This window comes from Salvelinus fontinalis, chromosome 31 (assembly GCF_029448725.1).
Source record: "Salvelinus fontinalis isolate EN_2023a chromosome 31, ASM2944872v1, whole genome shotgun sequence".
NCBI classification, from domain to species: Eukaryota; Metazoa; Chordata; class Actinopteri; order Salmoniformes; family Salmonidae; genus Salvelinus; species Salvelinus fontinalis.
The window spans coordinates 23,379,577-23,394,606 of NC_074695.1; the positions used below are offsets into that span (position 1 = coordinate 23,379,577).

A 15,030-nucleotide genomic window follows, 5' to 3' on the forward strand; every position below is an offset into this window, starting at 1 on the left:
ACCAATGTGTCGGAGGAAACACCGTACAGCTGGCGTCCAAAGTCAGCGTGCATGAGCCCAGCCCACCACAAGGAGTCGCTAGAGGGTGATGGGACAAGGACATCCCGGCCGGCTAAACCCTCCCTTAACCCGGACGACGCTGGACCAATTTTGCACAGCCTCATGGGTCTCCTGGTCGCGGCCAGCTGCGACACAGCCTGGGATCGAACCCGGGTTTGTAGTGACACCTCTAGCACTCTAGCACAGCAGTGCCTTAGACCGCTGTGCTACTTGAGAGGTCCTCTCCAGCACCATCCTTAAACTGTTTGCCCAAAAAGGTGGCGGGGAAGTTGCTTTGTTATTGTTTGAACTCCAGATTACCCAGTGGTGTAATTGTGCCTGGAGAAGTGGGTATGCTCTAATTTTGCACACAAAAAAATCAAAACGACAAGCCTGGCGAAGGAAATATGCCCTGTGTGAAAAATTCTATGAGAAACAGTGACATACACTCTGAATGATCAATCCCATATTGGTTGTTCACAGTTTAGATTTTTGAAGGTAGTTACCCTTTAATTCAAGTGTGCAGTCACCTACCACTATTATTTGATTGGCATTGTTTCTGTAGCACATGAGATCTAGTTTGCAAAATAAATGGCCACTTGATTAATGCAAATAATAATAATGATATAATTCTGACCGGTAGGCATGGGCTACTTTGTAGCTAGTTAAGATTTAATGGAGAAGGTTTTTGGGAAAGCCTTTCCATCTAGCAGAAGACAGTTAGGCCTATCATTAGCATATTTTCCTTGTTCCTCAATTGTTTGAAACCTGGACGTTTTACTTCATATTATGAGGCATGTCTTACGTTGCTTCAAAGTAGCCTATAGCCACACACAAAAAACATAGAAACGTGCAGGCAATTGTTTTTATAAAGACTTACTTATATGCGTTGTGTTCTATTGATTTTCTTTAAACGTTATTTACTTGGCTAGCAGCCAAATGCATTATGTTAATCATATTAGCAACCCAAGATAGTTGTTGAATCTTTAAATCCCGCCTCTTTCTCACGGATATTTCCATCTCTGTGCATTAATTCGCCTACTGCCCGTGTGCACATTGCTGTGCCTAAAATGTGAAGAAATAGCTTATCAACATTTTAAGTAAAACATTCTGTTCCATCAGCACTATTCATTGATAGGGCGTATACCTGCACTACACTACTTTGATAAGTATCAATGAGGATTAAGTGAGTATGCGCAATGCCTATTGAAAAATAAGTGGGTATACCCTCCACTACACCACTGAGATTGCCCCTCTAATGAACAATAAATGAACAATACAATTCTGTTCTATTCTGCATAGAGCAAAGTAAATGAAACTATACATTTTACAAAAAGGTAACGTGTCATGCATAGCCGTGGGCAACTGCTCCGAATCCGTTTGCTCTAAAAACTACTGTTCACACCCCCTGGGTGAGAAAGCTGCGCACTAAGAAGTGGTTCCCGTATGTGCCTACCAGTAGGCAGTTCTAGTTACGTTGTCAAGAACATAGTCGACGGTGTTGCCAAAGCAAATAGAGGCTTGTCATACAGCAACTGCATGGGATATGTCTAATGCTTTCCATTAGTTTCTGCCCACTGAACTTGAGAAAACATATTGCTGATGGCTATAATGTTAATGAACGATAAATAACTTCCATAAATTAATCACAGCAACAGTTATGAATCACAGCAACAGTTGGAGCAAACCCACCTCCGTTCCCCCACCACCACCTAAATCTCTAGAGAAAAGTTAAAGCCAACGCCCCGTTTGCCCGTCTTTACTCCCTCCTTCCAATTTTGTTCTCTAGTCCAGGAAGTTGCCATTACTCACCCATTCGAAGGAGTCGCAAGTTGGAGAGAAGAAAAACCACGAAGTTAGGAGGCAACAGCAGTCCGCTTTTTACCTACTGAATGTAACTTGTGTCTTCGTTGAGTTCTGCAATATCAGCCGTTATACTTAGCTGGTAAATTATACATTTAATTTCGTTATGGCTGATACGGAGGCCAGTGTCGCTGCGGGCTGCCTGGAGAAACTGAAGGGCTACGTGAGGACCCGAAAAGGAACTATTCTTGCTGCAGAAATAGTACGTTTGTTTCCATTTACTCTTAAAGCCTCACACAAGGAGTAGACTACTGCTGCAACCTAAACTTACTGCTATTTAGGAGTTTCCAAACTATGAATGAAAGCTCTGTTGTAGAAATATAATTCCCTAGAATATATCCTTGTTATGATGACATACTACTTTAGGTTTGCATTCATATCCTTAGCATAGGCCTCTATTAAGCAATAAGTAAACCTACTAGTTTACAAAAATGTATCTTAGATCATAACTGAATAGGCTATGTGGGCGTAGTTCATTTACCTACAGCTGTTTTTGCTATACAGATCTGTGAGTATTTCCATGATGTTATTCCAATGATTTGATCATAGCATGATAATGAATGGAGCCATTTTAAAATCGTTGACAGTTATTTGGACTTAGGGGAACTGGACCTAGAATGAGAACCATGTGCGCTTGGAGGTAGGGGCCAGACCAAGGGCTGGGTTTGTAGGCCAAGGGTTAAGAGCTTCCACCTGTCACTTCTAATGTGGTGTTGTGCGTGAAGCTCCCCTTATTTGGCACATAGGGTCACATACTACAGGATATCCATAATAGTTATGATTATGTGTGACAATTAGTCATGGAAGGATGACAGACCTCTCCCTAAGATTGATAAGGAGTTGGCATGCCGAAGAAATTTTACACATTTACTACCTAGCTGTAAATGTGTAAAACTCCTTCTCTTTGATGTTGTGCTCATTAATACTCCGTTATGTAGCAAGGTTATTATAGTAAACTTAAACTGAAATTAAAACGCAAACTAATCTTTAAAAAAAAAACTGAAATAAAATAATTAACAAACCCATCTAAAAAAACTAAAACTATACTGAAATGATTATCTTTGACCCCAAAACGAACTAAAATAAAATAACCACCATGAATTATGTTCAGATATATAAATGTTTAAAAAAATCTAAACTGTAATGGGAGTTTCAAGCTTTAGGGGGGTTTCATGCTACTGAATGTGGCTGTTAAAAATGTGGTCAGGAGATGACGTTGTTTCAAATAGGCCTAATTTATGCATCACTATCACTAGCTATCACTAGCTAACAGGGAAAAAAATGTCTAGGTAGCTAACTTGATTCTTACATGTACTACTAAATTTAAAAAGCAATGGATTAGTATATGGGCTAGAGAGCTTTTCCTTCCACCATATTTTTTGCACCTGTCTCGACAATATTCATTTTAAATCCAAGTCACATTGAGGTTGACTTTATAAATTAAGGCTGCGGCTCCTAGGTAACTGCCCCGCCCCCCTGGATCAATTTTACCCGGAGTTGGACATCCGAGTCACGTTCTGCGCATGTTTTTCTTTACCTCTACTTTACCAATACATTTTTTGTGGTCACCCTCCCTTCACATTTCTCATTGTCAATTAATGATAATAATAATAATTCTTCAAATTTTACTGGTGAAATGTCCATGCAGCATCTGCATACCAACCATTTAATTTCAATCAATTTCATGGGGATATTCCAAACCTTAATCCTTAATTTAAACATTTGGAATGAATGTAGGAGGAGCCACATGAAGGAGTGGCAGCTGCAGCAGCAAATCAGGCTTTTGAAAACGCCTATGAAATTTGATGTTTGGACCGACTTTGGATTTGACTTTGGATAAATGTGGATAATCATCAGAATCTTAAGTCAAATTGGGATCTTGTTACCCACGCATGCTTTCTGTCCCTAATACTGAAATGAAAATATAAATAAATAAACTACCAAAACAGGTCTAAAACTAACTTAAACTAAACTGAATTTCAAATAAAAATAGAAAAACAAATAAGAATTAAAAAAATATGAAAACCTTGTTATGTAGACTAACAAGCTGACCAAACTGGACACGCATGTGCACATTGATTTTGTTCACCTACACCAGAAGAGATCAGGACACGCAGGTTGAAATATCAAAACAAACACTGAACCAATTATATTAATTTGGGGACAGGTCAAAAAGCATTAACCTGTCTAGGATCAGCGTGGCGCTAGCGGCACACCCCCCCCCCCCCCCACTGAAAAACCAGTGCCGCGAAATTCAAAAAAAATATTTTTTTAAAATATTTAACTTTCACACATTAAAGTCCAATACAGCTAATGAAAGACACAGATCTTATGAATCCAGTCAACATTTCCGATTTTTAAAATGTTTTACAGGGAAGACACAATATGTAAAGATGTACATCTATTACCTAAAAACACATTAGCATATTCCACCATCTTTTATTTGTCCACCAACACCAGTAGCCATCACCAATTCGGCTAAACTAAGATATTTATAGCCCCTAACCAACAAAAAAACTCATTAGATGACAGTCTGATAACATATTTATGGTATGGGATAGGTTTTGTTAGAAAAAAGTGCATATTTCAGGTATATGGCATAGTTTACAATTGCACCCACCATCACAAATGGACTAGAATAATTACAATGAGCAACGTGTTTACCTAACTACTAATCATCAAACATTTCGTAAAAATACACAGCATACACGAATCGAAAGACACAGATCCTGTGAATACAGACAATATTTCAGATTTTCTAAGTGTCTTACAGCGAAAACACAATAAATCGTTATATTAGCGTAGCACATAGCACATAGCAGCCCAGCATTGATTCTAGCCAAAGTGAGCGATAAAAGTCAACATCGCCAAAAGATATTAATTTTTTCACTAACCTTCTCAGAATTCTTCCGATGACACTCCTGTAACATCACATTACAACATGCATATACAGTTTGATCGAAAATGTTTATATTTAGCCACCAAAATCATGGTTAGACAATGTGAAATGTAGACAAGCTGGTAAAGAAAACGTCCTTGCGCCACTTAGACAGTGATCTACTCTTATACATAAATACTCATAAACGTGACTAAAAAATATAGGGTGGACAGGGATTGATAGACAATTTAATTCTTAATACAATTGCGTTATTACATTTTTTAATTTATCCTTACTTTTCAATACAGTTTGCGCCAAGCGAAGCTACGTCAAAAAACATGGCGTCCTAAGCCACTAAAATGTTTCGACAGAAACACGATTTATCATAATAAAAATGTCCTACCTTGAGCTGTTCTTCCATCAGTATCTTGGGCAAAGGATCCTTTCTTGGGAGAAATCGTCTTTTGGTGGAAAGCTGTCCTCTTGCCATGTGGAAATGTCAACTACGTTCGGGATGAACTGAAAAGCGTTCCCAACTTTTCACATCGTTGCAAAAATAAATGTCCCAAAATCGCACTAAACGGATATAAATTGCTATAAAACGCTTTAAATTAACTACTTTGTGATGTTTGTAACTCCTATAACGAGTGAAAAGATGACCGGAGAAATATAACAGGCTAAACTAATGCTTGGAACAGGAGAGGGTCGGTGTCTTCCACGCGCGTTACGCAGCAAGAAAAGACTTGCTAGCTAAAGGTTTTTTTCATTTGTAGTGCCTGTGAACGAGCAATCGAGCCCGTTGGAATCGTCATCACGTAAAGGCATCCAGGGGAAGACGTAAGAAGTGTCCGTATAGTCATAGCAACGACAGTGCCCGTTTAAATGACTTCAGAAAAGTGGCCAACGTTTCTCAAATCTGACTCCATGTCAGGGAAATTGCTGTAGAATGGGCTCTGTTCCACTTAGAGACAAAATTTCAACTCCTATAGAAACTATAGACTGTTTTCTATCCAATAATAATAATAATATGCATATTGTACGATCAAGGATTTTGTGGGAAGCCGTTTAAAAAATTAGCCACATTAGCATAAATAGTCTAAACAGCGCCCCCATCCCCAACAGGTTAAACATTTATGCCAATTTAGCTAGCTAGCTTGCTGTTGCTTGTTTATTTGTCCTGGTATATAAACATTGGGTTGTTATTTTACCTGAAATGCTTTGACAATTAATCCACAGATAAAACTGTAAACCGAATTTGTTTCTCGTCATCTCTCCTCCTCCCTTCAGGCTTCTTTTTCTTCTTTGAACTTTATATGGCTTTTCTTCTTTGGACTTTATATGGCAGTTGGCAACCAACTTTACAGCATTACTACAACTGACCGGAATGAACCTAAGTTCATCTTTCAATCCCCCACGTGGGTATATGCTTCTAAAAACCTGATGGGAGAGGACGTCCATTGCAGCATGTTGAGCGTCACAAATAGAACCAATTTCTATTTTAGCGACCTGGCCACGCATGAGCTCGCTGACGCGCGCGAGCAGTGTGGTTGCAATAATTGAATAACATGTATGAGTACATTTATTTTGCAGTGCTCGCACACGCGACTTGTCTGGTCTGGTCAGCATGTAACTGTGGCCAAATTCAAATAAAGGTTTATTTAATCATCTTTCAGCAAACTGTAGCCTATGTCCAGTCATATATGGACATTTGAAATCCAGCCTATATTTTTGTATTTAACTAGGCAAGTCAGTTAAGAACAAATTCTTATTTACAATGACAGCCTACCCCGGCCAAACCCTAACCCAGACAACGCTGGGCTAATTGTGTGCTGCCCTATGTTGTGATACAGCCTGGAATCGATCTAAGATGCAGTGCCTTAGACCGCTGCGCCACACAGGAGCCCATCAAATGTAGAACAAACACAACTGTTGAGCACAACCAGAGAGAGACAAAGTGGGTACATGGTTTGATGGAAAGAGGAATGCACTGCAGATGACATCCAAAATTATGCACAGGCCAATCAAACTATTTTTTTTTCAACATTATGCTAAACCCATCTGGATTGAGTTAACCAGGATGTATGTAAAGGCACTCCAGGAATAGACATGAATAACTTCAAGCAGGCCAAGTGTTTTTGTACACAGTAGACCCCTTTTAATGTGCTCTACATCCATGAGATGTATTGTAAGGTAAGTGTCCTTTGGGGGCTTTGTTACCCATGTCTAAGTGCATTGAAGAGGGCTATCCAACTACACTGGTGGAGTTGCTGCATGCATACTGATTGCCTATCTTGTTGCTCAGTGTTCTCACTGCCCTAAGAAATCAGCACTGGTGAATCTCTCCTTTTGTAAAGATAAGCACTATTGAGTATGATAGGTGTTCTGTTCTAAAGGAGGTAGTAACTCAGACTGAGCTTTCTCATAAAATGGAACCGAATAGATTATAGTTCTAGAATTTTAAGAGTTTCTTTCTGAAACACTATATCCTCCAATTTTTCACATTTGTGTTTTTTCATCAAAAATGATTGCTTATGGGTGCATTCATGTGTTTGTAAAATATTACTGTACTCAGATTTTTAATTCAAGTATTTTAGATATCCATTAAAATGGGTTTTGTTGCAAACACTATATATCCATTGTTTAGCTGGAATTGAATATTTGTATCCTGTATATTTGACTGTTATATGTGGTTGTCTCACCTAGCGATCTTAAAATGAATGTCGCTATTTTACATACAGATCTCATATTACTGTTTTAATTCATTTAAAAAAAGATTGTTTCGCATTGATGTCACAAATGTATCATTTGTACAGTTCTTTATTAAAAATGTTATTTGTTATTTGACTGGGTAAAACCTAGCAGTGCTACTTATTTCTCTGAGAGTGAGGCGGATATATAGCGCTTTGCCGCAAAACATGATCATTTGTCTCTCTGAAATGAAACCAAGTGATAGATTTAAACCAAATACATTTCTGTCATAGAACAACCCGATTCCATGATTAGGTGGTGAAAAAACACACCAATCTCTTTCATAAGTTATTTAAACAGTCAAAGATAATTGACCTTTTCTGAAAATAGATATATCATATATAGAAAAGTTTGAACACCCCTTCAAATGAGTGGATTCTGCTATTTCAGCCACACCCGTTGCTGACAGGTGTATAAAATCGAGCACATGGCCATGTAATCTCCATAGACAAACATTGGTGGTAGAATGGCCTTACTGAAGAGCTCAGTGACGTTCAACACGGCACCGTCATAGGATGCCACCTTTCCAAAAAGTCAGTTCGTCAAATTTCTTCCCTGCTAGAGCTGTCCCGGTCAACTGAACGTGCTGTTATTGTCAAGTGCAAACGTCTAGTGCTGAAGCACGTAGCACGTACAAATCTTCTGTCCTCGTTTGCAACACTCACTACCGAGTTCCAAACTGCCTCTGGAAGCAACATCAGCAGAAGAACTGTTCGTTGGGAGCTTCATGAAATGTGTTTCCATGGCCGAGCAGCCACACACAAGCCTAAGATCACCATGCATAATGCTAAGCGTCGGCTGGAGTGGTGTAAAGCTCAATGCCATTGGACTCTAGAGCAATAGAAACGCGTTGTCTGGAATGATGAATCACGCTTCACAATCTGGTAGTCAGACGGAAGAACCTGAGTTTGACAGATGAACACTTTTGGGATGAATTGGAATGCTGATTGCGAGCCAGGCCTAATCGCCCAACATCAGTACCCGACCTCACTACTGCTCTTGTGGCTGAATAAGTCCCCGCAGCAATGTTCCAACATCCAGTGGAAACCCTTCCCAGAAGAGTGGAGGCTGTTATAGACGCAAAGGGGGACCAACTCCATATTAATGCCCATGATTTAGGTACTTTTGGTCATGTAGTGTATGTGTAGAGTTTATTCTAGCAAGGGGGTTCCTAGACTCAGATCCCGGAGGTCAGTGTTTCACCACATGTTAAGAGTCAGTGCTTTGCAGAGGTAATGGAAATTCCAGAGGATGTGTGAGGTTGCTGAAGCCTGGGATAAAGAATGCACGAATCGCTTAGCTTGCAACTCTTATTGACCTGGCTTGGCATTCAAGGACAGTTTCACACCTCGCTGGAGACACAGGTCAGGTGGATGACCCCCCCCCCCCCTTGTGGAACATCACAACAGCCCGGGAGAAAGTATGAAAGTCACAGGACGAGAGATGGTAGATGTCTCAGACAGTTTACATACTGTAGTCCATACAGAGCAAAGAATACTCCATCAGGGAGAGGAGGATCATGTGATGTGAGATACACAAGAAGACAACTCTTGCCATCATTAATCAGTCAGGAAATACTAATTTCCTCACCCAATGTTTCATAGTAACCCCATGTACTGTAAAGGATTGACACTCTGACACTATGGTACTTGGCTTCTGAACTTAAATGGGCCTATGGAAGCCATACTCCAAAAGGGTGATTCCATGCCAGCATACCAAAAATATTTTTGGAGCTATCTCAGATTGTTCTGCCAATTCTCACATCTAAACTGAATTGGGACGAAGAATGTTTGATATGCTTTTTACCTTTGTAGCGCAAACAATGAATTGGTTCATTGGTTTTGAACATGCTCTGTAAGAAGCTAGCTAATGTCACACTCCCTGGATGATGAGCAATCGCTTCCATGTAAGCTGAGTGATGTAGGCATTGCAGTAGCTTATTGTGTTCTTATTACTGTGCTTAGAAATTGTATTTTGCCTCTCATCCCGATACTATTCAGAGAAGCTAGTTCCATTGAAACATCAGTTGAACTTTTCCTGGCATTTCTTTGTGCGAGATTGTGTGTATAGTTACATCTCTGTGTTTTTGGTTGCCACTCTGTTCCTGTTTTTAGTTTGTTAATATATTGACTGTAATCATTGACAAAATGTTGGTCATTTTCCATAGGAAGACTGAACAGATTCCATCTGGGTCTTCAGTCTGGTCAGAAACGGAGCAGTTTTTCCTGTGGTGTAACAGTGAGATGTCAACATCGCAGGCCCTTTTTTGTTGTGAAGGGCTTTTGGATAGTGGGTTTTTCTCCATGTGACGGCCTCTTTATTAGCCGGTTCCCCTTAGAGCAGCTGGCTGAGGCCAGAATAGAATAGAGCCCCATTGTGTAGGCCCCTCGCCCCGGCCACCCCACAAGTGCACAGAGGCAGCTCGTGCCAGTCTCTGGAACACACGAAGCACTGATGTGTGCCGGGGGGGGGGGGGGGGGGCAGTTTATTGCATCATCTGTAGGCTACTACCACGCTTTTGACTGGGTTTGCCCTAACTTGGCTTACTGCTCTGTGACAAATCAAATAAAAAAAGGGTAGCTTTGCAATTGCAAGCAAAGTTGACAATCTCCAATATCTTCCCTGAACATCTAAGTCGGTAACATCTTTGTCATCCTCACAAAGGCTTTGTGATGTCAAGTGAAATGAAATGAAATGAAATGTGACCATTCTTTCAAAACCTGCCTGTGGTTGTATTTAAATATATCTACCCACCCAGAATCATAGCTCAACAGCAGCAACAATAGAGAGATTCAGTAAGGGCTGGTGTTGCTGCTACACTGTGGGCTGTCCAAGTTTATGTACTCTCCACACTGACCCTATTTCACTGGAATGGACTGAAGGGAATGCCAGCTGGGGTTTTTTCTGATGGAAAAATGCATTCTTGACTTGGTACAGACCCCTCTGTAGATAAAATCAAAGCAACATGTTAAAGAAAGACATGCGAATGTTTAGGATAAAAGATATCAACCCCAGCACTGGGGATCTTACTCAGTGTGATATAGGCCTTTAAACTGATTGGCTCTGTTGGCTACTATGTTTTTTGTTGCATGTGTTTTGTGACAGCCTCGGTTGTTTGTGTACTTCGTTGTGTCAACACAGGGTCCTTAACCCCGTATAGACTGTGTTTATTGTGTCCTGTTTGATGTGGGAGATGCTAGTGTTTGTGTGTGACATAGCAGTTATGGTGTCTGTCCATTTGACATTGCTGCCCCCTGGTCTCACTCAGCCTGGGTCTTGGAGTAGAAGACTATCGTGGATAAAATATGGTCTTAAGTCAACCGTCACACCATCTTCATGTGGTGGAAATGACTCTGAGATGACTGCTCCTATCACTGCTGATCTGCTGTCTGGGATGAGTTTTAATCATGTCGTTCAACCTGAACTGCTAATTCAAAGGAAAGGGAGGAATCTGGAGCCAAATTGTTAGTTTGTTGTAAACTACAGCGAGACGTTCCCCAAGGATTCTGGGATACATAGCAGTAATTTCCTAAAAAGGAAATGTTATGAATAACATCCCAAATTCAAGCATTTCGGCTACAGATTAATTGAGCATAAAAGCAATTTTTGCCCTACAGATTTGGCATTTTCTAAGTACCTTTATAAACATATTACACTGAATATTTTCATGCAGGCTTTTTTTTCTCTCCTCTTTCTCTCACTCTACCTTTCCCCCAAATTAATTGTCTGTCATTTTCTTTCAGCTCATCAGTTTTATCATCCTAATCTGCTATGCTGCGTCATTGTATGGAGGTTATTCTGCAGTGGCCATCTGTGAGATGGTGTTCGCCATCATCTTTTTTGTCGTCTTCATGATGGAAATGGACAAGTCCATCCAGGTGGTCAACTGGGTCTGGAGTGTGAGTACAGTATATATGTTTACACAGACACACGCACACAAACACACACACACACACACCTAGACACATATACCTAGAGACACACACACACAGAGAAAGAGAAGCACACAGACATAAAAACAGACAGTAACACAAGGACTTTCCAATTGCCATTAGAAGGACAATCATTCACTAATGTTGGTCTCTTCCTCTCAGGATCTTATCCGTGCTGCTATTGGTGCAGCCCTGTACCTTATCACCTCTCTGATCTGTGTGATTGGTGGAGCCGGGGACGGCGCCCGTATTGCAGGAGGGGTGAGTCAAATGTCTGACCACCCTGAGATTTTTTAATAGAAACAAACTAGAGCATCTCAAATTGCCTGCTTCTTCAGCTCTCCAATACTTCAGACCAATTAATCACTGAAAAGTAGAACTTGGTGCTTAGAATATGTTTATATTAACAGTTCTTCCATTCCCTTAGGTGTTTGGCCTGCTGGCTGGGATCCTGTTTTCTTATGATGCCTACACCATCTTTCTGGTCATCAAGAGCACCAGGCAGCACACAGCAGCGCCCACTGGTGGGTGATTTAGATAAGGTTGCAGCTTTGCTATGAACTGGGTCGTTCCACCAATTCGGTGCCTTTAGAGAATGAATTTCGTAAAAGGAAAATAACATTTGATTTCACCTAATTTTCATTAAAAAACATATTTTCCCATCGCAAAAGGTTAAATAAATAAAAATGACTATAGTAAGTGCCTATTACGTGCCAAAAAAAGTAACAGGGGAGATAGTAACAAGGTTCATGAATTAATCTTAAATCAGCCATAAATCCCCTTTTGACAGGGGAAATGGAAGCTTGTTGTGTGAAACAGGGATGAGCAATGCAAGCTTCACAATTATTATACATTGTTCTACATTTCTATCCTGTCTGTATATGGGTAATAGGGTGGATGTTTTGTGCTTGACCTGCTCGGTTTTCAACCACAAAACACCAGAAAATGGACAAAAAGATTAGAGTTAAGTTCACGTAACAGGGTTGACCTTAATGAGGGACAGATGTAAGTGAATCACTAATTACATTAAATAAATAAGGATCTTCAGAAATTACTTTGTCAAAGCAACAAAATAACTAGGGCTTTACAATGATGGTGGAAACTTGGAGAAATGTTGGGGTTAAGTGGATTTAAATCTTCCTAGAAGTCACAGAGGGTGTCAATCTGAACCACATTGCTGAATTTTGGCACTTTAGCAAGTCTTTATTCATATTGAAAATCTGATTTATTGAATTCTTCATGTGTTCTATATTAAAGGTCACTTAATTGAATCTAACGGGCATTTAAAATGTAATATTGGTGCACAATTTTTACTTAAAATATCAAAGGGACTCAAAAGTCACTCATTTCGTGGAACGACCCAACTACAGTTTTGACAGACATTTTCTCACCTGATTTGATTTGTTCTATTCTCTGCTTTGTTTACAGACGACAGAGTTTAAGCACTCAAAGCTATACCCCCAAAAAAAGAAAAAGGAAGTTTGTGCAGGAGTCGACAATGAAGAGAGAAAGAAGTGCAGCAGGTTGGAAGGAAGTTTGATGCTCAAATGAAGAGATTAATAGCCGAAATGAACCAATGTTAGGGTCAGAAGAGAGAAACATCTGCAGTACATCTATAGCTGACCCAGAGGAGAATGTTACACTGCACTGAGATCAGTATGTTCAAAAGAATTATGTCAATTCCAGGAGGGATTCCCTCGACAAGCGTTATTCCAGTCTCGGTGTACAATTCTACCATCTACCGAAAAGGGAAAGATGTAAATATTATGCAGCATAAGGAGGTGAAAAGCTTTGGTCAGTTTTCATACATAATTTGTTTTCTGATCTAATTAATTGTGTCAAAAGATGTCGTTTGAATTACATTCACTACTAAAGGTTTGGTTTATTAGTAATGAGATTGTAGCATTACATCCATAGAGGTGCACCGATTAATATAACATCATAATGTAACATCAGCTGTTTACCTTTGTAGTAATTTGTACTAAAACCTCAAACGACATTCTATCTTTCTGCGTCATCAACATTTCACCTCAGCGGCAAAGCCCTCTCAATATTCGCACTGTAATATGTTATAATTGTGCTGGTCAAATTTAGCCGCCCCTTAGTCAATGTTCTCCTTGTGACCAGTGATATCGCTACCTACACTGAGTGTACAAAACATTAGCAACACCTTCCTACTATTGAGTTGCACCCCCTTTTGCCCTCAGAACAGCCTCAATTTGTCGGGGCATGGACTCTACAAGATGTCGAAAGCATTCCACAGGGATGCTGGCCCGATGATGACTCCAATGCTTCCCACAGTTGTGTCAAGTTGGTTGGATGTCCTTTGGGTGGTGGACCGTTCTTGATACACACGGGAAACTGTTGAGCATGAAAAACCCAGCAGCGTTGCAGTTCTTGACACACTCAAACCGGTGGGCCTGGCATCTACTACCATACTCTGTTCAAAGGCACTAAAATATTTTGTCTTGCCCATTCACCCTCTGAATGGCACACACACAATCCATGTCTCAATTGTCTCAAGGCTTAAAAATCATTATTTAAACTGTCTCCTCCCCTTCATCTACACTGATTGAAGTGGATTTAACAAGTGACATCAATAAGGGATCATAGCTTTCACCTGGATTTACCTGGTCAGTCTGTCATGGAAAGAGGAGGAGTTCGTAATGTTTTGTACACTCAGTGCATAGTGCTATGTGTACAGTAATGCATACTATCAATAGAGCGCTACATCTCTCTCACACAGTGCCTTTAATACACCATTTGTTGTAGCCTACCTGGAAACATTTGTAGTGCCTTCATTTTATGGGTTGTTATTTTGCCTCTCTTCTCAACTCTCATTGTTACTGACCACCATTCATTCTGCACCCATAGTAAGGTTAAATGTTCCTTTGCCACCAAAGAACTTCTCGTTAGTAGGCTACTCTTGCCATAAGAAACACATGTTTTCATCATCCTGGTTTTCACAAATCTAACTCAGGTTAAGTGTGTTTCTTACCTGTTTTTTTTAACCAATGGTAAAGAAGATATTTTAATGACATTTTGTGTTCTACAAGAGAAATGTTACCTCAGTTAGTGCACCATTGTTAAGGGATTTAGACAGTCTATATGCAGTTATAGTAAACGCTTAGAAAATTGTTTATTTAGAATTAGCAGTTAATTTAATTAATTAGAAGAGATGGTTATTTTATCAATTGTGTGGTTGACATTTCAGGATCCATATGTTATAATTTTAATATGCTTTAGTAAATGCTATCTTGCCTCCGAAATATAAAATTAATTAATTAAGGTAAAATTTGGCCTCAATGTTTTATTTCTAACAGGATTTTTTTATTTCTTGTTTCATCCTTTTTGTGTGTTTGGAACACTGAAGCATTCACAATGCTTTGTACAATAAAAGCCATTTGTTTTACTCTCAATAATTATGAACCTCTCTAATAACTGCTATTACAAATTGTATAATCACATTGTTGTTATGTACCTAGTAGCCTGACGACTCACACTAAATTATTCTGCTTTGTTGTTTGCTACATACCTCCGTTGGTGTGGAGTAGCGTTTGGCTTGGAGTA

At 39.7% G+C, this 15,030-nt stretch overlaps 1 protein-coding gene across 1 annotated transcript; it reads left to right on the forward strand.

Moving 5' to 3' along the window:
• The first annotated feature begins 1,786 nt into the window (after positions 1-1,786).
• On the forward strand, positions 1,787-14,882 carry LOC129829860 (proteolipid protein 2-like). The gene is made up of 5 exons (XM_055891843.1): positions 1,787-2,104; positions 11,272-11,427; positions 11,623-11,721; positions 11,888-11,984; positions 12,889-14,882. Exons 1-5 carry the CDS (start codon positions 2,009-2,011, stop codon positions 12,900-12,902), a joined length of 462 nt encoding a protein of 153 aa, XP_055747818.1. The 5' UTR covers positions 1,787-2,008; the 3' UTR covers positions 12,903-14,882.
• Positions 14,883-15,030: the final 148 nt, after the last annotated feature.

What these genes read in the sequence shown, in the direction of transcription:
- LOC129829860 (XM_055891843.1), top strand. Translation starts at nt 2,009, where the DNA reads ATGGCTGATACGGAGGCCAGTGTCGCTGCGGGCTGCCTGGAGAAACTG. An exon ending in CTATTCTTGCTGCAGAAATA is followed by an intron (nt 2,105 to 11,271) that starts GTACGTTTGTTT and finishes ATTTTCTTTCAG; the next exon opens with CTCATCAGTTTTATCATCCT. An exon ending in TGGTCAACTGGGTCTGGAGT is followed by an intron (nt 11,428 to 11,622) that starts GTGAGTACAGTA and finishes TCTTCCTCTCAG; the next exon opens with GATCTTATCCGTGCTGCTAT.